General features: G+C 39.9%; 1 protein-coding gene across 1 annotated transcript; it reads left to right on the forward strand.

Moving 5' to 3' along the window:
* The first annotated feature begins 8,156 nt into the window (after positions 1-8,156).
* Positions 8,157-17,355, forward strand: LOC130183893 (homeobox protein 2-like). The gene is made up of 5 exons (XM_056399634.1): positions 8,157-8,984; positions 12,578-13,292; positions 13,709-13,959; positions 16,557-16,736; positions 16,867-17,355. The coding sequence occupies exons 1-5, from the start codon at positions 8,211-8,213 to the stop codon at positions 17,074-17,076; spliced, it is 2,130 nt and encodes a 709-aa protein (XP_056255609.1). The 5' UTR covers positions 8,157-8,210; the 3' UTR covers positions 17,077-17,355.
* Positions 17,356-22,124: the final 4,769 nt, after the last annotated feature.

A 22,124-nucleotide genomic window follows, 5' to 3' on the forward strand; every position in this document is an offset into this window, starting at 1 on the left:
GGTTTTGGTTTTTAATGAAGGGGAGTCCGCTGTTACATTAGCTTTAGCATCTTTTCCAGTTTGCTGTCAGTGTCTCACTCTGAGCTTTTGGCCTGATCGGTGCAACACTGATGGACTTGAGGCCACGTGCAGCACTGAGACCTTGGTTTGACTCTTCTTTATTAGCCGCAGCGAAGCCAGAGACAGATTACAGAGGCCAAACAAAATGTGAGGAGATCCATCACCCTCCAGATCAGAAATCCACCTCTTGACAAGCATGACGCCTCCTCTCACTCTAATGACTGATGGCCAAGAACTGAGATAAATGATGGTATTACTTTAAAGACTGGGCTGTGATTTAAATCTCCTGGTGATGATAAGACTTTATAGACAACTGTATAGACTGGATCCTGTAAATCCCATATACCTTATACTGGAAAAATTATTACCTAAAGTTCATTATTCAGCGTCTGATTCTTCACAGAAAAGCTGCAGAAGTGTAAATTATGTTTTTTAAGAATATATTAGGCAGCACATTAGGCAGGTTTTATAACTGCACTCAGGGAGAGTGCTTCACAGATAAACCAAAACCAAAATAAAATAGCACAGAATAGGTCTTGGCTTCACATGAAGTGGCTATCAGACTAAAGTTACAGAGTGCTTCACCGGGCGATATGATACAAACTGGTCCCTCGTTATTGGGCAGAAAACAGAAAATGTCTCTGTTACCAAGCTTCTGATACGTTTGACTCACGGGTTCGTTTTGGTCGACTGAAGTCAAGTCTGCACCGAGCCGGTGTATTGTCACGTTCGTTGGTCAGCGTTTTCAACCTTGACACTTGAGAGCTTCCCACGGCATCACAAGTATTCCCTGCTGGCCTGGCGAGGGCGACCCCGGGAAGGGAGGTCTCTGATGAAGCTGTCCAAGTGTAAACTCAGGTTGTGTGTTGACCTGGGGGGTGAAGGCAGGGCACTGACCTCTGACACACCCAAAGAGTGGGAAGGAAGTAGCAGAGTTCATTTAAGGGCTACATTTACTTTAGCGTCGTCATCATGCATTGAAAGTTATTTTGGCAACTTTTTTTTTTTTTTTTTCTACATCTTTCTTGTAGTTCTCGTGAATCTTTGTTTAGGAGTCTAAAAGCATCCTGCCCTCTTCAAAAATCTTATTTCTTTGTGAATAGCTGCTTTTTTTTTGTCTTGCAGCCAGTTCCCTTTGCATCATGTGGCATTTTAATTAAGTATTTCTAAAGAATGAGTTCAAGTGCTTGACAAAACATTACCAAAACTGTACATGTCTCATTTAAATTGACATTACAATACAATAACATTGCTGATTATTTTTCTGAGCAGCATCTCGGAAATGCTGAATCTGAGCTGTGGACATGAATTATTGAAACAGGTTCCTCCACTGTGAATGCGGCACAAACAGGACACTTCATTTCCTTTGTTTATCCGATAAAATTGTTTGGTAATGGCTATGTTCGGCACAGAGCACTTTAAAGGATGTGTTGACATGTTTCGGGTTGTGGCTGTTGTCTGATGCATCTGTGCTACAGTTTAAAGTGTTTGGCAAAGGACTGTGTTTTTGTCAAAATTATAAACGAATACATTTCTGACATCAAAATGTTCTAAAATAAAAAGTACAAGGGTGCAGCAAGGCCCCTCAGCACATGTAGCACTTAGCAGCTCCACAGTAGAGGCCTGTTGACCCTGGCAGCTCCGAACGTTAATTACATGTATCTGTGTGAATGTGAGACAGGACTGGGTTCTGAAAGGGGCATCAGGAACTCGTTTTTAGCCATTTCAAGTTGATTTTAATTGAACTGGTGCCTGTTTTGCAGTGACAGGGGGACAGATCTTTGTTTTACATCCGCAGTATTATTGTGTGAGTGGATGAAGCTGTCATTGTCGTCCTAGATTGTGTTTTAGTCTGTCAGCTGGATGTGTGTTTGCATGGCTGAGAAATCAGTTTAGCTCCAACTTAGACTGAAAAAATAGAAGTAGAAATAGCAGTAGCATATATGTTTAGTGATATAGCCAGGCCAAGGGTTATTTTAGAATTTTGGAACATTTTAGTTGTGATATTTCAACAAAAAGAATTAGGTTTACCAACTTTTCACATTTTATCAGTGACTGTAACTAGTAGCAGGTTTTAATGGGGGATATTACATCACAAAATGATGGATATTTCTTTTAGTTCTTGCTATATTACAGAAATGTCAGGGAAACCCAAGTAAAACCGGCACTTTGACACCAACACATAAATCTGCACACCAAATTGGTGCATATGGACTTAAATGAGGCCACATTTCATCACCCAGCTAACTTTGATTGACTGCAGAGGGCCTGGGAGTAATAATGGGAATCAAGAGGACAAGAGATATTTTGAATGAGAAACTTTGACAGGTCATTTTTCTACATGAGAAAAAGCCTGGCCGAAGATAACACATTTTTCTAATCCAATAAAGCAAGCTGGGTAACAGGGTGGCTTCGACATCCTGAAACAAACAAGACACAGTTATAACAACAAATACTCAATAATTAAAAGTCCCCACAATAAAGATCCTCATTTGGATTCCTATTAAAAGTTGTCACAACTTGAAGTCCACATAACTATAAATCCCTCATAATGAATAGTCAGAATGACTAAAACTACTCAGAAATAAAATTCCTGGCAATGAAAAGTCCTCATAACAAAAAGTCCTAACAACGAAAAATGTCCTCACAACAAAAAATCCTCATCGGCAAAAGTTTACAAAAATTTAAGTCTTCATAGCTAGAACTTAATTTCCCTCACAATTAAAGATTCTCAAAAGTCCTCACAACACCCCCACAACCAATAGTGCTCATTCTGGAAGCCCTCACAAAACTACCTCATAACGAAAAGTCTTTACGATCGAAAGTCTTCACAATCAAATGTCCCCACAACTAACCTTCCTTACAGGTCAAATTTCTCATGACAAAAACCCATCTTACTTAACAGTCCTCATAACTCAGTCGTCTCAAAAATGGCCGTCTCAATGAAAGGTCCTAATATCAGAAAGTCCTCACACCTGAAAGTTTGCGCAATTCAACAATCTCACAACTAAAAGTTCTTATATTGAAAACTCTTCCCTGTTGTTGCTACTGAAAGTCTTCACAATGCAAAGTGCTCACAACTAAATGAGACACTGAGCCCATTTAGAGTAAGTCTCTTTAAAAAAAAAAAAACTCAAAAGGAAATGTTTCTGAGTGCAGATGTTACTGTGAGGAAAAGGCTCAGACTCTTTCAGAATTAACAAGGGCTTCAGCACTTAGAGTTGTTTATAATGCAGAGCCAGGTGGGAGCTCTTTATCAGGCCATACAGACAGATATAAAGACTTCTAAGAGTACATGAAAGACAGAGACTGACAGAGCTTTTATTACTTTCATGTCTCAGACCTGCCCATTAATGCACTAATGCATTTCTTTTGCATAACATTCTGAAAAAAAAGTTTTTAGTTTTAGGATTCTCATTAAATGTTTTATGCTAATTGTGGCTATATACTGTGGTTATTTTACTGTTTCTAATTACTTTAAATTAATATAAATTAATTGTTATTTCATTTAGGACAGTCAGTTATCCCCTACATACTTACCTTGGTCAGGACATCCTTGAATAAGAGACATTTAATTGTAATGTGGCCTTTACTGGTTCAACAAAAACTGAATAGAGGTTAAGACAACAGTTTAGAGTGGTGCTTAGAGCTCACTCAGACATATGATGTTTCTTCTCTTTTTGTCTGTTTAACCATGCTTCTCAAAATGTAAAAAAAAATATCCATTTTGTATTGTTTTTTAATTTTTAAGGTACTAAAAACAAATTCATTAACTAACTGATGTGTGAAAAGCCAGAAGTAGGTATTATAGTCGTTTGCCTATTAGAGGATAATATTTTAAGTTTTTTTGAATGGTAAGCCTTGTATTGTTTCCATTTTTCATGTGGAAGAATTGTGGGAGGAGCTGTTGTTTCCAAATAATTCCCTATCTGAAAGTTTATTACAGTCCTAAAATTATCTGATTGATGCATGACATTTTACTTGCTATACTGATTCAAAATTGATTCAAAATGTATTCAGCACCCTTTCAACAGTGGCATGCAAATTAAGGTTTTGATGTACACACTCTTTGTCTACTTAATTATTCTCCTTCCAAGTGTTGGAAGTCTCCCACCGCCTGTCACCTAACAGTGTTTAAAGAACAGAAGACTTTTAGCTCTGACACATGATGTCACAACAGGTGCTGCACCATCAGCCCTAAATGTGTTGTGGCCGGTCACGTTAAGACAGACATGACTCGCCTCCACAATGAGTTTATCGTCCAGCCGGAGCACCTGACAGAGGGAGGGCGGGAGGGAGGGATGGTTCATGTGATGTGATGCGTGAGGCAGGGAGGTGAGCTCAGGTTGTGCACAGGGAGAAGAGGAGGAGCCTTGTTAAGCTGCAGGGAAGAAGAGGCCACTCAGTGGGACCTGAGATAACTGACCCAACCAAGGGGCTGGAATTGGCTTTAGAAGCTAAACATGCACACATACAGCCGGGTCAAAAGGTCGGAGACCACAATCCCATTAATATGCACTGTACAAACATATAATAGCGTGGGCTTTTTTTATATACATAAGCCATAAAGTTTATTAAAATTTTAAGAGCATTTAAGAGCTTTTAAAACGCGTATCATAGTAAGAACACATTCAAACCATGAGTTTTAATTGAAATTAAGAGTAAAATCATCTCCAAATGATTCTCACTGTAAAATCAATTCCTCAAACTGTAAAATATTGCTTGCAATAATGATTTTGAATAGTATATGTAAACATAACGCAATCCTGAGAAAAAATTTGCAATCTTCATATCAAAACATGTGATTTTTGCTCATATTTGCAGTTGATGGCATCATAAGGATGACTGGCTGCATGTCATGCACACGTTCTTCTTCTGCAGTTACACGTGTGATAACAATGGCTCGACTTTGTGGGCGGTGGAGGGGGGGGGGGGACTTTCACAGGCAGAACTAGGACCCTGCAGCCAAGCCCTCGTTAAACAGCATTAAATCCAACCAATCCTATTAGTCTGTTGCCCTTAAGAGTGGGAGGAGGAGAGGAGAGGTGGGGAGAGGTGTTCCTGTGGTCTGCTCTGACTCCACCGGGGGAAACACGAGGAAATAAGATATTCACATCAACCTGGTGTACTGCACCTTCAATGGCTGCTGCGAGCCTCAGTCACTTTGTGCTGTCTACCACTGAAAGACGGAAAGAAAAGGAGAAGAAGCAGAAGAAAAAGAAGGAAAATTATGAATTGAGAGAAAGAAACATATGAAAGCTTTTTTTTTTTTTTTTATTGCCATCCAAAAAGATATAAATTTGGGAAATGTAAAATCTATCGATAACATCTGATATTTGGGCTCATGTGATGCCACGTATCTCAGTTTGGTATCATGTCTTCTAAATCTGTCATCAGTATGTCAGCAGTATCAGATTAAGGCTCTCAACTCTGAACGCCCCAGTAAAGGCTCTCAACATACTCACTCTGTAAAACAAAACCATTCCAGTGTTGTTGGACAATTCAAATATGAATTACTCCTTGGACCATATGAAACCAGGTTGTTTTTCTTGTCTTAAATATTAGACACAAGGTTTTCAGTGAAGATTGTGGTGTCCCGTGATGATCTAGATTATGTCTGTTACAGATTTTGGCACGGCAGTTTAAAATATGAAAGATTTATATCAGCCACAGATACAAAATGGCAGTACCTGTTTTCAAAGATAAATCCTCGTAGTGTATGTCACACAGAGAAAGATATTCTTGACTATCACATATGTACAGACCTCCATCCCAGAAAATGTATCTGATGTAAAAACAACAGGCTTTGATACAGACTGAATTATTATTATTATTATTATTAGTATGTCTGTATTTAAACTTGAAAATCATTGACGGCAAAGCCTGCATTTACAATGAACTAGAGAAGATACAGAATAAAAACACAAGGTAAAAGAAGAACATCAATTAAAACAAACAAATATAAATACAATTAATAAATAATGTAACAGGAAAATTAATTAAAACAGGTACAAACAGAAGTTAAAAGGTTGGAGATTAAGGATTTAAAATGACCAAGAGGTACCAACAAATTAATTTTTTAAAGCGCTTTGTAGTGAGTTCCAGGAGGATTATGTTGAACAAAAGTCACTGGCTCTTAATTAATTAACACTTTGACACATCAACAAGTCTTCATTTATAAACGATAAAAAGTTTTATTTGTCAGTGTTTCATAATTACCTATCACCTCTATAATGAAGGTCTGGTTCAGTCTGTTTGAACAGACGACAAACGCTGTAATTTTTCAGTGTCACAGAAGGTCCAGTGTCTGAGACTTAATGGGTGCTGTGGGTGTTTGAACTGGTGATACACTATGGAGATAAGGAGCTTAATGGGGAACAGTGTCCTGTGTGTTCTGAAAAATCTTCTTCTTGGCTTCAGACCTCGCTCTCTGGCTGACCCATCAAACATGTAGAAAACTCACCTGATGCTGTTTCACAGAAGGATTTTTTTTAACTGTTTCATTAGTATTATGAAAATTCCTTTTGTCTAAGAGGAAATGTTTAAATAGATTGCTCGCATTAAGTAAATACAAATGTCGTTTACCATAGCAACAGTGTTCCTCTGTTTCCTCAACTGTAATATTCTAAAATCGAAACATATTTCCTCTCACAAATATGATATGAAACAGTCGCATCTGCACAAAAACCATGATTTCCTTGGATAGTGAACAGAATATGGACTTTCTGTGTCCATTGTTTCCACTATGTATATGTGTTTATACCTGTATACAGTCAGGAAACCTTCACAAGTTAGGCAGAATGATGTGATTATACATGTGTATATATATATATATATATATATTATATATATATATATATATATATATATATATATGTGCGTGTGTGTCTGTATAATATATATGGATGGATATATATATATATATATAAACAACACAGCTCTGTACGACCAGAGACATCAAAATGTTTGTCAGGATCACTCTGCTCTGATTCTGACTTCCCTCACTGCCTTTAAATAGCCAATCAACATGCTGGCTGATGGTGGAGGAGATCTGACACTGATTCATGAGGCTCTGGTGTGAGTGACTGAGCGCCACATGCCCACCCACGTTTCAAATGAAAACCAGCTTTCATTATGTGAATTGCTGGGCTGTGGTTTTGGGGGCGGATTAATTGGCTGTAATCTGATTACACTGACGCCTTGATGACCCTCCCGCTGGCCTCCCCCACTGGGCCTCCCCCTCAGTGCTGTCTACCTGGCTGCTGGCGTCACTGAATTTATACTACAGTCTGCTGGCTCAGTGCAGACAGGAAGTGCTGACAGTCTGAAAGGGTGATTTGATAATTGGAGATGAACTGTTTACGATGAAGATCACCTCTGACTTATGTATTCTTTCCCTGTTACCTATCCTTACTCATTTACAACACACAGTATACAACAAGTGACCCAGATTCCCTCTTTCTAAGTCTTATTCTGTTAAGTTTCACACCTTTAATGCAAAGCAGTCACATCTTGACAAGGATTTATCAAGTGTGATCTTTTGTTTTGTTGTTCTAATATGTTGTGATTAAAATTGTTGCTATTTAAAACTGGAAATGTATGTCATTTCTTTCCATTAAGTCTCAGCTTTTCTTCTTACATGTTTTTCCTTTCCCTGTTCTATAGGTAAGAGCCCTCTGGGATCTGATGGGTTGTTAGAAGCCAAAGTTAAAGGGATTATTCCTGGCTGCCAAACACAGGAGGTCCTTGAAGCTAAGAGAGATCACCTGGCTGGAGGTGGCCCAAAACCTTTCCCCTGTCGCAGCAGACAAACCTATCAGGATACATCAGCCGAGCTCTGTTAACTTGCCATGAAGCCAAGAAACCTTGCGTGATCCCACAGGGTCGTCTTTAAGGCGAACAGCTCAAGAGTTTGGCAGCACCCTTTGTGCGCTTTGGAACTACTGCCTTGGAGTTTGTGCTTCTTGTCCTCTAAAACGAATTTATGCTGCCCAGGAGAAGATTTTATCTGCATCTTTATTGTTGACATGCTTTGCCCCAACACCTTCCAATCCAATACCAATGACTTCCATTCATGGTGTTCGTCACAGCAAAACTAAAGCCTGGGAGGACTGTCATTTTTCAAGGAATAACTTGGACTCCAATCAAACATGGCCAGAGACGTCAGTCCTCTGAGTCTCCAGCCTTTGTCTGTGAGGAACCAACAATGGGTTGGAGCCTCTTTGGGTTTTGTTCTGCCTTTCTTCCCCCTACGTTCTCTAATTTTCTGCTACTTCCTGTCTTGCGCAGCTGCAGCAGGCAGTTTGCCTGGTATAGAATATAGCTATGGCATTAGTCCCAAATTTGTTTGCACCCCAATTCCCCCAGACGCAGATCCCAGCTGCTATTCCCCACCCAGTGTGCCCCATGGACCCAGCAGTAACGGCCATAGTAACGGTCACAATGGCAGCAACCGGCGAGGCATGATGTCTGACGAGGCCAAAGCCACCATCTTACATCTGCGAGAAAGCCTTGTGAGGCAGAAGGAGACCATCCTGGACCAGCGGGAGACCATCAGGGAGCTGACTGCCAAGCTCACCTTGTGCGAAGGCTTTGGTGGGCACCATAGTATTGGTAATCATGATAACCACCATGACAACCATCACGATACTCATCACGAGAACCATCATGATACCCATCATGAAAATCATCATGACAACAACCACGATGACCACCACGGCCATCACGGCAGCCACCACGCATCATCATCGCCACACCATGGCCCTTCAGCATATCACAGCAATGATCACCACTACTCCCACGGTAACCACAGACCAGACACCCACCACAGGAAGGGATCGTCATACAGCAAACACAACTCCTTCTCTCCCGAGCAGACGGGCAAAACCCTGCAGACATTGAAGGAGAGGCTGGAGAACCTGCAGGTGAGTGTAGAAATGTGCAATGCATCACGGTTGGGGAAGTACAACAGTGTAGTTTTAAATACAGACCAACTGTGCCAGTGGATACAAGAAAAAGTGCAAAGTGGAGACCTTAGTACACTGTCATATGTAACATCAGATTCAAAAGATGCAAAGGTACTTAGGTCTCGTATCTTACAAGTCCTAAAATTTAATACAAAGGTATTTTACAATAAACGTTTGGGTTTTGTCTTGATATATAGCTCTGCATACTCTAAAAGAAGTGCTCGGACAGTAAGAAAGCAGTGAAACACAAATTTTCAGATATTCAGACAGCCGGTCCTGCATCATCCATCATCATTTTGTAACTTTCTGAAACTGACAAACCTAAGGTCATGCCTGGCAGTCTTCACACTTTGAATGTAACTTTCGGTATGGACTTTTTGACAGATTTTGGGACACAAGGTGGTCATTTTTGAATGATGGGTAAACCGGATACAGTGAAAGACAATGCATTTGTGTTTCGAGTACCAGGGATGAAGACAGGAGTTAATTCAACCTTTATTTGCCAGATACAAGGTACCAGTTAAGTCAGAATCAATTCTAATCTGACTTAAAAGTTTAAATACCTAGCAAACACAAGAGTATCTTTGGCAATGTTAGTTTGCACGCATTGAATGTTAAAAATTTGAGACTTATAGGTCACATTGGAGCTTGGGTATGTTACTGGGCATTTTGTATAGCAGGTGTCTGACAAATGAAGAAGGAGGATATGTAAATGACAACATCTCTAGTGTGTCATCAGCAGTACTGAAACACAAAATAAGGAATCACAGAGAGTTAAAGGAGGTAGAAAATTTAAAAGTTGACAATCTAAGGTTTGAAGTAACCTTAAGCCATTTCAACAAATCAAAAATTGCAAACAGTTCATTCATTTTTGTTAATATTTATTCAATTATGATTCTGCTTTTTCTCAAGTTTAATGATCCAAACTGTCTCCCATAGAGGCTTTTCAATTTTTTTAATTAAATCTGCATTTCCTTTATAGTATGTAAATTCTGCGGTATATATGCTCTTTCTCCACCACACAAATATTTTAAAATGCTTAGTAATGTGCCTGTACAGAAAGGCCTAGCAGTCTGTAGGGAGGCAGAAGCCTATCAAAGGTTTGACTTAATTGGGGTCATATCTTGCGTCATTGGGGGTCACAAGCTCTGGAGGTGTTCCGGCTCTCGATCTCTCTTTTGGATATCATGGGCCAAGGCTGAGCCCAAACAGGAAGCTGCTTTAAGTTGATTAGCCCCTACCCCTGACATTAAACAACCCCTGTGTCCAAACATCACCCAATGCAGTGAGACAAGTGCAGCTTAGAGGACGGGGGTGTGAAGGAGGAGGTGGGAAAAGGTGGAAGGTTCAAACCAGCCAGTCAAATCAAACTGCTGTTCTATGAACATTGATTTAATGTTTATTCAACCTGATTAATCCCACTGAGATTAAGGATCTCTCTCCCTCAGGGAGACCAGGTCAAGACAGAAGCATCATACAGTATAGGCCTATGAGTATAGACAGAACAACAATGACACAAAGAGGCTATTTTTCTGTTAGCAGTTAAAGGGAATTAATCTTTCCTATCAGTTCTGACATGTGTGTTTACTGTTCACTTTATATGTATATTTTTGTGTTAGGTCTATTGCTATAGCCATAGCCTGTGTTAGTCTTTAATGTCAACAAAAAGTTTCAAGCCCATTTTGATTTGATTTGATTAGGCATAGATTTGGTGATTTGTTTCACTGGTTAAAACTTGGCCAAATTTATTTGAAATGCTGAAGTTTTTTCTTCTATGAAATCTATTTAACCCTAACCCTATGTTGTTGAAACTACAGTTATATATATATATATATATATATATATATATATATATATATATATATATATATATATAATAGACCAGTGGTTCCCAGTTTCTCCATAAAATTGTTTTACAACATGTATGTTTGCTTTTCTCTTGTAAAATACTGGAAAGCTTTGCCTCTTCAGGTCTATAAACATTACTGAAAAATCCCTCCTTGCCTGCTTAAAGAGTCACAAGCCAAAAAGGTCAGGAACCTCTGATCCAGACATCTAAAACTCTTGAACTTTTAGCTTTATTTAAATTTAGTTTAAACCACAAAACACCAAATCTGTGCTCACTGGGAACTCTTGCAGGTGTTGTTGTTTCTCTCCCAGAATTTTGATCTTTTGCAGACACTGTAATCAGTATGTGATTGTAAATGAGGCATTTTCTAAATGCCTAAAAGCCACTAAATGTTGGGTCTACTGTCTCATTTGTGTTTCAACATTTCCACGATGCTGGTGTCACATTGCGAGACTAAAACCCTGCTGTCCGCTGGACTGTGAATTCCTCATTATCAATGCAGGTGGTCTCAGAATACACTCTGGCAAAGTGTTGCCAGAAATCCCCTTTGAAGGTGTGAGACAAAACAGAATTGAAGCCAGGATTTACCCTGCATCACTCCCTCCTCAAACAGGATGTCTATGCCACCAGCCTCTGGCCACGCGCCGAAGGGTGCTAGCCAGCCTCACCTTCAATTAGCTTCATCCTCCCTGACGCGGCTATTAATCATGGCATGTGCTGGCAGGGAACAAAGCCGGATTTGCCGATGAGGAAGACAAGGATGAGCAAGGGAGAGGATGGAGGGGGGCTTGGGCTTTACAATTCTTCTTTATTCACTTCACTAAATTTGCTGCAAAAAAATTCTGACTCTAAACTTTTTCTCATTTTTTTCCGGTCCAATTCTTGACCTTGGAATTACTAGTTTGACCAAACAATCCCAGCTCAAGGTCCAAAATACTTGCTTTTATCCAGAGCTTTCAACAGTATCACATGGTCTTCATCAGCAGAAGGAATTTGTTCAGTTGTCATGGAGATAGCTGTGTAGATATGTTAGCTCAGTATAGTTTCTTTTGTTTGTTTGTTTGTTTGTTTGTTTTTTTGTAAAATTCACAATTATATGTGTACAGTGTCTTTCTGCTCATTGCTTTTCTTTAAAAGATTCTTTTTTTTCTTTTCTTTCTTTTTCTTTTCTAAAAAGCTCCTACACTTTTTTTTTTTTAAATTAACTTATTTTACTAATATATTAATGTCATTTTTAATTGTGACCATTGTCAATTTGAAGTCCTACTATTGGATGTGTCATAGATAAGGACTGGACTGGGTATGATTACAATGATGATGGATATGATGCTGAAAGTATTCCCGGGGTGGGAATTGGTCTACTACCTTAAATAAACACTATGATCGATTGTTTAGGGTAGAGGAAGGTAACAGGACCTGGTGTTTAAAAAAAGATATGCAGGTCAGCATAAATACATTGGCTAAAGGCTTTTTTTAAGTACATGAACCATGTATGTCACTGACATAAAGATATGTCCTAACTCAAACATGTAAGAAAGAGTTTCAAACAAAGAATATTTATAACCCTCTAAAACTATATGATTTATTTTATTATGTAAAAATTTACTCAATCCCACAGAAGAGTTTCTGAAGCTTCAGCTCTATTTAGGCTGTCATTTTTATTTTTATTATTATTATTGACGCATGTTTTGCATGTCAACAGGCGAGGAACTCTTCCAGCTCCTACTCCAGCTCCCTAAGAGAACTCCTCCAGCGGAAAATCAACGCCCTGGAGGAGCAGCTGCACAGCTACTACCGAGATCACCATGACTACGGCCACCATAAAGACCATCACGGTGATCACCACGACGATCACCATGACGACCACCGCAGTAGCAGCAACTACGATGACCATCATGATGATCATCATGATGATAACCATGGCAACAGCCATCATGACACCCGCCATGATGACCACCATGGTACTGGTCACCATGATAACCACCATGACAGCCATCGCAACAACCACCACAGTAGCCACCGGTACAACCATCACAGTGGTCACCACAGTCGCCATCAAAGTCACCACTATGACCACCATTATGACCGGCACCATGGCCGGCATCGCGGTCACTATGACGACCATCACAGCGACCACCACGATGACCATCACAACGACCACCACGATGAGCATCACAACGACCACCACGACACTGATCACCAAGACATTCACCACGAACTTGGCCACCACGATGACCACCACGATGATCACCATGATGACAAGCACCACAGCACCGACCACCATGAAAGCCACCACGGCAGCGATCATCACCCACGGCGACTGCCTTTCAACAGCAAAGAGCCGAGTGCCCGAGGCACCGCGCACAACAAACTGGAAACAGTGCTTAGCCAACTGCACCATGGCAACAATGACCACGGTACAAACATAGCTACTCTATGATTGTTTTACATTTGAGACTGTGCAGTGATGTAGTATAAAAGCAACAAGGTACATATTATGAGGTGGGTCGACAGAACACAAGACTTTCACACAGGAAACTGCGCTTCATTTCCCGTGTGAAACCAATAGTTTCCTTGACTGTTCCAAAACCTTGATGACAAAGGTCCTAACTTTGACAAAGTACTTATTTCAACAAACCACGATCTTTTCCTGAACCTGACCAAGTATTTTTTTGTATGTAAACTAATCAAACTGACTGTTCCAGCATTACTTGCGTGTTACTATTACGACGAATGTACAGTAGGTCTTTGACCATTCAACCTCAACCAGCTGCTGGTGATAGAACAGTGTGTACTGAGCTGAATCTAAACTCTGCTGTCTCCGTCTCACCAGGAGACCACAAGAAGCTAAAAAGTCCCAGTGCTTTCCTGCTCGACTTCCCCATGAGGACCAACTACATGTATGGCAGGATGAAGCGGCCGGTGGTCAAAGAGATCTTTGCCCTGACCATCTGCCTGTGGCTGAAGGCAGGGGCAGGTCCAGGCCTCGGCACTCCCTTCTCCTACGCAGTACCAGGGCAAGCCAATGAGCTGGTGCTTGTCGAATGGGGCAGTAACCCCATGGAGCTGCTAATCAACGACAAGGTAAAAGCAATGCAATGTAGTCATGTACAGCCAACACATATGACCCAAACCAATCTGTCACCATATCATGCCACAGCACTCGGACTTCAGGTCAGGCACAGGAAACATTGGTCAGTACTCTTTATTAAAGGATTATAGACTCTCTATGAATTTCTTATAGAGGGATTTTCCAGTCATAATTGCTGCTTCTCTGAGCTTTAGGATACATCAGGTAATAATGCAGTTCACACACATCCACAGAAGTGTTACTAATCTTGCACAGTGAGGTGTGATAGTCACAGCTCAGACTGACAGGACAGCATCATCTCACCAGTGGAGGTCAGAGCTCTAAGGTGAGGTCGGTGACCTCAGAATCAGGAGCACAGTACTTACACAGAGTCATGTTATGCTCTCAGTCACTGGTCAGTCAGTTGAGCGTGACAGGCAGTGACATGCACACACTAAAGGGTGGGGGTGGAGATGAGTATTCAAGGTACTGTGGCTGGGATGTGCCAAACTGTTGATAAAAGTGCTGCCTATATGGTGTGTCGACACCTATTGATGGTAACATAAAGAGTGGCATAAACTGGCGTTAAGTTTAAATACCGACATATAATGCATAGAGCAAACAATAGGCACGGACACAGCTGCACATTTGCCAACAAAGGGTACTTTCAGATGAATTTACACCTCAAAAATATTGCACATCTTGTATATTCTCCAACAAGTTTCTCATGCAGGGGGACACTGATTAGCACAGCTACAATATTTGCCTTCTGCTAACTGTAAACTGCTGTTCTGGATGGTAATAGGCTGATATAACTCCATTTAATAGACCACTGTCGCTGTATATATTTCATTAAATAAAGTAAGTAAGTAAATCAAGTAAATAAGGAATGGAAACACAGTAATTGTGGGGAATAAAAATTAAAGCACAATGTGGCCTGATCACTTATCATCTAGTATTGTGGTGGTTCTATTCATGAGTGAAAACTGATGATGTACTATTAATCCACTAACTTCTTATGTCACCAACACGCAGTCTGGTCTCTGACAAGGAGCACTTGGGGTCAACCTCAGTCCCTCAGTCATTGCAGGGGGTCATGGGAATTCTAAGAGCTACAAAGGAGTTCATGGCACAGATTCTTTCCCAGAAGTGCTGAAAATATTTTAGAATTAAATATTCATCTTTTGGTGTAAATCTGAGTTTGAATGACACTTAACAATTTAACGAGACATTAACCTGTACACACATTGCTGACATGAAAATGATTAAATTGTCCTATTAGCCTCCTAATCTTTCATTCCCTGAAAGGCTGATACCTTTTTCCCCTAAACGGAAGACAGATGCTCGACTCTTTCCCTTCCTCGCTCCCGTACTCTGCACAGCATGCACAAATCAACAAAGCAATTAATCTGATTATTGTAATTGATTGGCCTAATTGTCTGTAGGAGTGACATTAGCTGGGGAGATAAACTGTCATGTTTGTTTTCTCCTAGTCACACACTTGGCAGTCATCAAACTGATCAATGACACAGTTAAACGATCTTCAGGATGAAGATTAATTTCAGTCTTTTTTAATTTTCTGGAGTTGAGGAGATTCTCATATTGTCCCGTACAGCAGTGAGCGCTGTCGTGTAGAGCTGTCTACAGCTGTGATGATATTGGGTAAAGAGGTCTGTTGCCTTTTTCTTTCCTGACGAAAGAAAGAAAGAAAGAAAGAACGAATGAAAGAAAGAAAGAAAGAAAGAAAGAAAAAGCTTGGTTTCTGTGTAGATGCTCATCTCATCAAAAGTGAGTCATCAGACATCAGTGCGGGGGAGTCTGCACCTTTTGTTGTCACCCCTACGTCATGATGACATGTCCTGAGTTGTAGGGTCAGGTCAGGCCTCAATTAACCCATTAGCTTACCACAGACTAAGTGTCTTCATTTATCCACTTTGTCACAAATTACAATTTAAATAAGCGTATTATTTTTTATTATCTAAATAAGGTTCATTTAGACAGATCTGTCCTATTTGTAAAATTTTGCTTTCATGATTAATTACTTTGAAGTAATTTCATTGGTGCAAAATGAATCATTCAAAATGATGTGATGAGAGCGTTGATCCATAAGAAGATATATTTGTGGTTTTAAGAACCAAAAACCATTTCAGTGTAGTTTTACATCTCCTCTCTCTGGCTTCCCTCTGGAGCTCTAGTAACAACAGCTTGGTGAACCAATCAGAAGAGAGGAGGCTCTGAGCTCTGAGTTTTCTGAGTGATCCAATAAAAAATATAGCAGATTTCAAGTAAAAACTCAGAGAAACCAAATCCTGCAAGGGTGGACAGTTTGCAGGGCTTGAACACACGGAAATCTGCCTTTATACAATATGGGACCTTTAACATTTTCTGAAATTCTGGTTGTGGTGAAAGAAATCACACCTCACAGACATAGGCAGCTTCTTATAAAGAGGCAAGAAGACACTTTTATTTCAAGGGGTCACAAGTCAAAAAAAGGTTTCAAGCCACATTCGTGATGAACTGTAGTAAGTTTGCGGAGTCCCAGTGGAATATGGATGACTTGTTCTCACATCTGTCCCTCTCTACCTGTCTCTCTCTCCACCTGTGTGTTTAGGCGGTGACATTGCCCATAACTATGACAGACGGGAAATGGCATCACGTGTGTGTGACGTGGTCGACACGTGATGGCGTCTGGGAGGCCTACCAGGATGGGGTGAAGAAAGGCTCGGGGCAAAACCTGTCACCCTGGCACTCCATCAAACCAGGGGGGATTTTCATCCTGGGGCAGGAGCAGGTAGGAAAAACAATATCTGATTGTGAAGGGCAAAATACTGAATATGTGCTGTATCAGACGGACTTTCCTCTCTGGACTTTTACCTCTCACATTTCAAATCTCAACAAAAACTCTTCTTTGCTGTCCACAGGACACAATGGGTGGCCGCTTCGACGTCACTCAGTCCTTCATGGGGGAGCTGTCAGATCTTCAGTTCTGGTCCAGAGTCCTGACACCAAACGAGATCTACAGCCAGGCGACCTGCGCGGGCCACCTCGTCGGTGACATCATGTCCTGGTCGGAGGAATCGGTGGAGCTCCACGGCGGGCTCACCGAGTTCCCCTTTGAACCCTGCCACTAAGGACTGACGCTGGACCCTCACACGCAAATCTGTAGCATCATCTGTGTCAGAAATGGCAAATAGGATTTCGTCGTGGATCAAAGATGAGGGAATAATTTATTTCACTGCTTGCAGAACTTTAATAACTCAAGGTCAGCCATGGGCAACAGGCAGAGTGAGGAGTCATTTTGCTGTTTCTATATATATATATATTTATATATATATATATATATCCTGTATATATATATATTCTTTTTTTGCCATTCCTGTCCGATCTTTCTGCCTTCTCAACCCACACCCTCACTTCCTCGCTCTCACACTCTCAGCAGGATGACTTTGAAGGCTCCAAAGAGCGCAGGGCTTTGGATTTACCGGCTGTGTGGTCATGGCTGCGGCTGCTCTGAGGGATTCCGAAACACATAATAGGATTTCCTTCCATCAGACCAGGTCCAAAGGTTGCTGGTTGCCATTAGCTCGCCTGCTCTAGCTTCTTTTCTTCGGTATTTGAGCAACATAAGCATTGCAGGAGGGGGAAAGGGTGGCTGAAAGGCACGATCACAGAGCAAGCCACCTGAGTCGTGATGATTCATACATGTTGCTGAAGTACTGCCAATCAAATATCTGCTCGTTATTTTGCGGAGACAAAGGAATAATGCTGTTGCAGGACTTTTTTACAATGCAGGTTGAATTTGGCGCAGGGTTAGCACAACCGAATGATGTTGATTTTGCACACTAAGTTTTTGGCAGACTGTTTTATATTAGTATTTCATATTGAAAACTCTCGAACACGCTTTTTTGTAGAAAGGAAACTCAATTTGCATTTGTGGCGTTCAGAAAAAAATATATAATCCATGTGTTCTATGTTCTTCACACCTGTAAAATTGCATTTTGTCAGTGCAGGACTATGACTTTCCATGTCTCTGTCTGTTCAAAAGTGAAATAGAAGAGCACCACGGCTCGATGTCAAACATGACACATCATGACCACGAGCCACCACCTGACTGCATCAGTGCAGGTTCGCTGTCCCTCAACGTGTCATCACGGTAATACCGATGTCTCCTCGGCAACCGGTGGCTTAAAGCGGGATTTACCTGTGGACAACTGATCTGATCCTGCCTATTTCCGACCAGCTCAAACCACATGGCAGAGACAGACACACAAACACACACACACACACACACACACACACACACACACACACACACACATACACACACACACACACACACATATACACACACACACAGATACACACTCGCACATGCTCAGAGAAGATGAAGAGGTGAAAAGAGACAGTGTTGATCTCATGCTGTTTGTAGCCGCACCTTCACATTTTTATAACAAAAGAGGTTTTTGTACATGTAAATGATATCAGTTAGACTGTTTTTAATTAATTAAAGGGTTTATTATGGTATTTCTCACAATGTAAATAAAAGTACATAGCACTTTCTCAACCCTCACTTTACCCTGTGTTTGTCTGTAAAGCACAACTTTGGAAGTAACTGTTTATTACTTATCAGTTATAAAACTCCATCCTGTTTTGAACTCATCACTTTTGTCAGTAAAAAAAAAAAAAGAGGCATCTGTTGTTGCCATGGTGACGGACAATCATCAGAACCACATCATCCCGACTGTGTCGCGCTACAACTGTAAATATCTGCAAAACGTTTCTTCGACTGTAATGCCAAGACAAGCAGCACTTTGAAAACACGCTGTTGTTTCTTCATGATAGTGGGCCAAATGCATGTGACATTGATATCTTTGTTACTTAGACGTGGGTTCATCCAACTCCTTCTACTCCCTTACTGTGTAGTCTGAATGTTGACATAAGACACGTAAAAATAAGATTATACAACTGTATGCATAAAGACTTGCTTATCCTCGCCTTTGGTGTACATTTGAATGTTTATTAGCTTTTCTGTTATGTTTATTCTTGTCTTTTTTTTTTTTTTTTTGGCTGTAAATATACAAAGTATTACAGTGTGTTCAGTCAACTTTCCCTCCTTTGTGTGTAAGCCAAAACTATAAACTGAATTATGAAACTTGAAAGAGGAAGAAAAATGCACTATAAACGCTGTCAAATATTTGTAAATAGGCCTGTGTCAGGATTTTGAATAAAACTATTCAAAATATTTTATGAATTCAAACAGGACTGCAAACTCTTTTTTTGCACTGTACAATATATTCACATATTTTGTTTTGTGACTGATATGATGCATTTTAACATGAATGCATTGTCCTCTCTGACAGGTAATGCAACAGAATAAGGATTCATCGCCTCACACTGTTTTGAAAGATAAAACAGTCATGTAAAATTGAGCTCACAATCAAATGCTGTCTTTTGCATTATGTGATCTTCTCCAACTCATGGCCCACTTGAAAATCTCAAAAATGTTGGTATCTGACCCCATAACAATACAGAAGCGAAATAATGATTGGACTCAGGACTGAACTGGAAGCAGGGGAAGCTCAGTTTTTCTTTTTTCTATGGCGGGGAGAGATCACTTCACACAATTCATCATCTGTTTCTCGACTCTTTCCTTTTAATTCTTCTTGTTGCTAACCAGCTATATCCATTTTGATACTGCTTTGTTGGCATGGATGTAATCCTTTAGCATGCAAGATCATTTCATTTTAAAACATTATCTATTTTTTTATAATAACATGTCAACACAAGCCCACATGTTGGGCACCACTGAAATATGTACAATATACTAGAAGTCTCAAAAGTAAAAGTATGCATTACACAAATGGCCCATTTCGAATAATGTATCTTGGATCATTGGTTTATACCACTGTGTTGGTATTTTTGTTTCACTTTAATGTTGCCGGTGACGGTTGGACTGATTTGAATTACTTCATATGCTGCAGGGAAGCTTGTGAAGCTTGTGAATTTTCACCATGAGGATCAATAGTCTTACCTGATCTTATGATGATACATCATAATTTATTTATCTATTATAAATCTGAATCTGGAAATAAATACAGTGAAGTAAAAAGTACAATATTTGCGTATGACTGCAGAGTTTCCATACTCACATATAATTTTACTTTAAACACCAACCAGAGCTACACTTCTTTTACACCTAGATCTTATTCATTAAAACAACATGGGGACTTGGAGAAACAGCTTAAACAGAGCTACTGTGTATTGAATTACTGAAACCAAACCTTCATGCCTGTTGATTCTCTGTTGGATGAAACCATGGGGGTGAACTAAGGATCAGCTCTGATGGAAGAAGAAAAACATGCTTTTCACTTTGCACAGAGATCAAGTGCATTAAGTGGATTTTTGGAGCACGAGCAATTTTCCTGTTTTTAGGCCATTTCACATGAAAATCAATTATTTTCATGGGCAATGTCAAGTGGGTTTAAGAAGACTATATTGTTGGGTTTCACTCATTATATTAGTTAATTATTTACTGATTTGTCATCATATTAATGAGGTGCTTTTTGCTCTTGGAGTGCCCATTAGTCTAAAGGTTTTGATTAAAAAATAAAATAATAAAAGACATAATTTAATATTGTAATAATAGACAAGTGCCACTTACCCTACAATTAATGTGAATTTTATTTGTTATTTTGTACAGAGCAATTTGACACTTGAAATCCTGGGTGTGTATAATAATTAAAAAGCTTAAACTTGATAACGTCATGGTCTCTGCCTTAAAAGCTGTAATCATGTCAAACATGAAGAGATCCCTCATTTTATTTTAGAATGAATCTTTTCAGTTTTCTCCCGGACACATCCTTTATTATCCCGTAACCATGGAAACAGGTGATGGGACATTCGTGTGACATGTGTGTATGTTTTCTGTCTTTTTGGTGTGTGTGTGTGTGTGTGTGTGTGTGTGTGTGTGTGTGTGTGTGTGTGTGTGTGTGTAAAATTACAACTGGAGATATTCTGAAAAGTAATTTGAGTTTGGTATTTTGTGTAACAGCCAACTCAGTCTGGAGATTAAACACAAATATCTGCAAAAGTCATTTGACCCAGAAGCTCCAATGTGCTCAGTGATTTGAAAAAGTACACAGACCACAATCAGCTCATGTGTAACTGTGTTAACTGTTCATTTTGGATTCAGATAAAAAGAAATTCTCTGTGCTTTTGTGTCTGTAACTGAAACTATAACTGCTCACTGCAGTGAGTATGATAAACCTTTCAATCAGCCTTCGAATATAGTTTAAAGTGAATTAATGATGTTATTTGCACCAGCATACTTAAATCACACAATATTATTTATTACAGTTGGTATTATCAATCGTTCATAATTTATAGTAGTTTAATTTAATCATGCACATTTAACCTTTTCAAAAGAAAACTTTTTTGATAAGAATTTCAGTGTTGTTTTATTGTGAGTTTTTACACTTCTGAATAAAACAAGCGACTTCATGATTTAATAATTCAGGCATGAAAGGGCAAGAAACAGTCATATTGGGATGCTTTCACAGCTGCAAAATTTCAAATCGCTGCTGAAAATTGATGCAGGCTTTGGCATTTCTGTTATGTAAAGGTCATCCGGAGCTTGAGGCAGATTAAAATAAACTGAGAGGATAAATTATTTCCACCATGTCTTCTTGTCTCTCTTTCACCACTCAGAGCGGGAGTTCAGACCATGTCCGGCAGGGTGGATGCATCAGGGACAAAAATGTTTCTTATTCAATCAGGACAAAGCTGACTGGAACAGCAGCCAGTAGCGCTGCATGGCACTGGGGGGCGCTGTGGCCACAGCCAGGACAGAGGACGAGCATGTGAACACAATCACACTGTGACTGTGTTTTATTTATTCATTGAACACATTTTCTTTACATATTTCATTCATTTAGTCAGTATAAGTGAGTTTATATTCCATTATTATACACATAAAACTGCTGCCTTCTTTTCTGAGTGTGTGTTTATGTGTCTTCATTGATGATATACTCTACATCTGTCCAGTTGTAAACATTTGAGATGTTCTTCCTGAAATATCAGCTGTAAGGACACACACTTCAACTAGCACACACACGTACACACACACACACACACACACACACCATTGGAGAGAGTAGTTAAGAATAGATTTAAGACCTCT

The sequence above is a fragment of the Seriola aureovittata genome, chromosome 16, assembly GCF_021018895.1.
Source record: "Seriola aureovittata isolate HTS-2021-v1 ecotype China chromosome 16, ASM2101889v1, whole genome shotgun sequence".
Taxonomy (NCBI): Eukaryota; Metazoa; Chordata; class Actinopteri; order Carangiformes; family Carangidae; genus Seriola; species Seriola aureovittata.

Excerpts from the sequence above, each read along its gene's own strand:
- LOC130183893 (XM_056399634.1), top strand. The coding sequence starts at position 8,211 with ATGGCCAGAGACGTCAGTCCTCTGAGTCTCCAGCCTTTGTCTGTGAGG. Across the intron at positions 13,293-13,708 it reads CCATGGCAACAATGACCACG|GAGACCACAAGAAGCTAAAA; the intron begins GTACAAACATAG and ends CCGTCTCACCAG. Across the intron at positions 13,960-16,556 it reads AGCTGCTAATCAACGACAAG|GCGGTGACATTGCCCATAAC; the intron begins GTAAAAGCAATG and ends CTGTGTGTTTAG.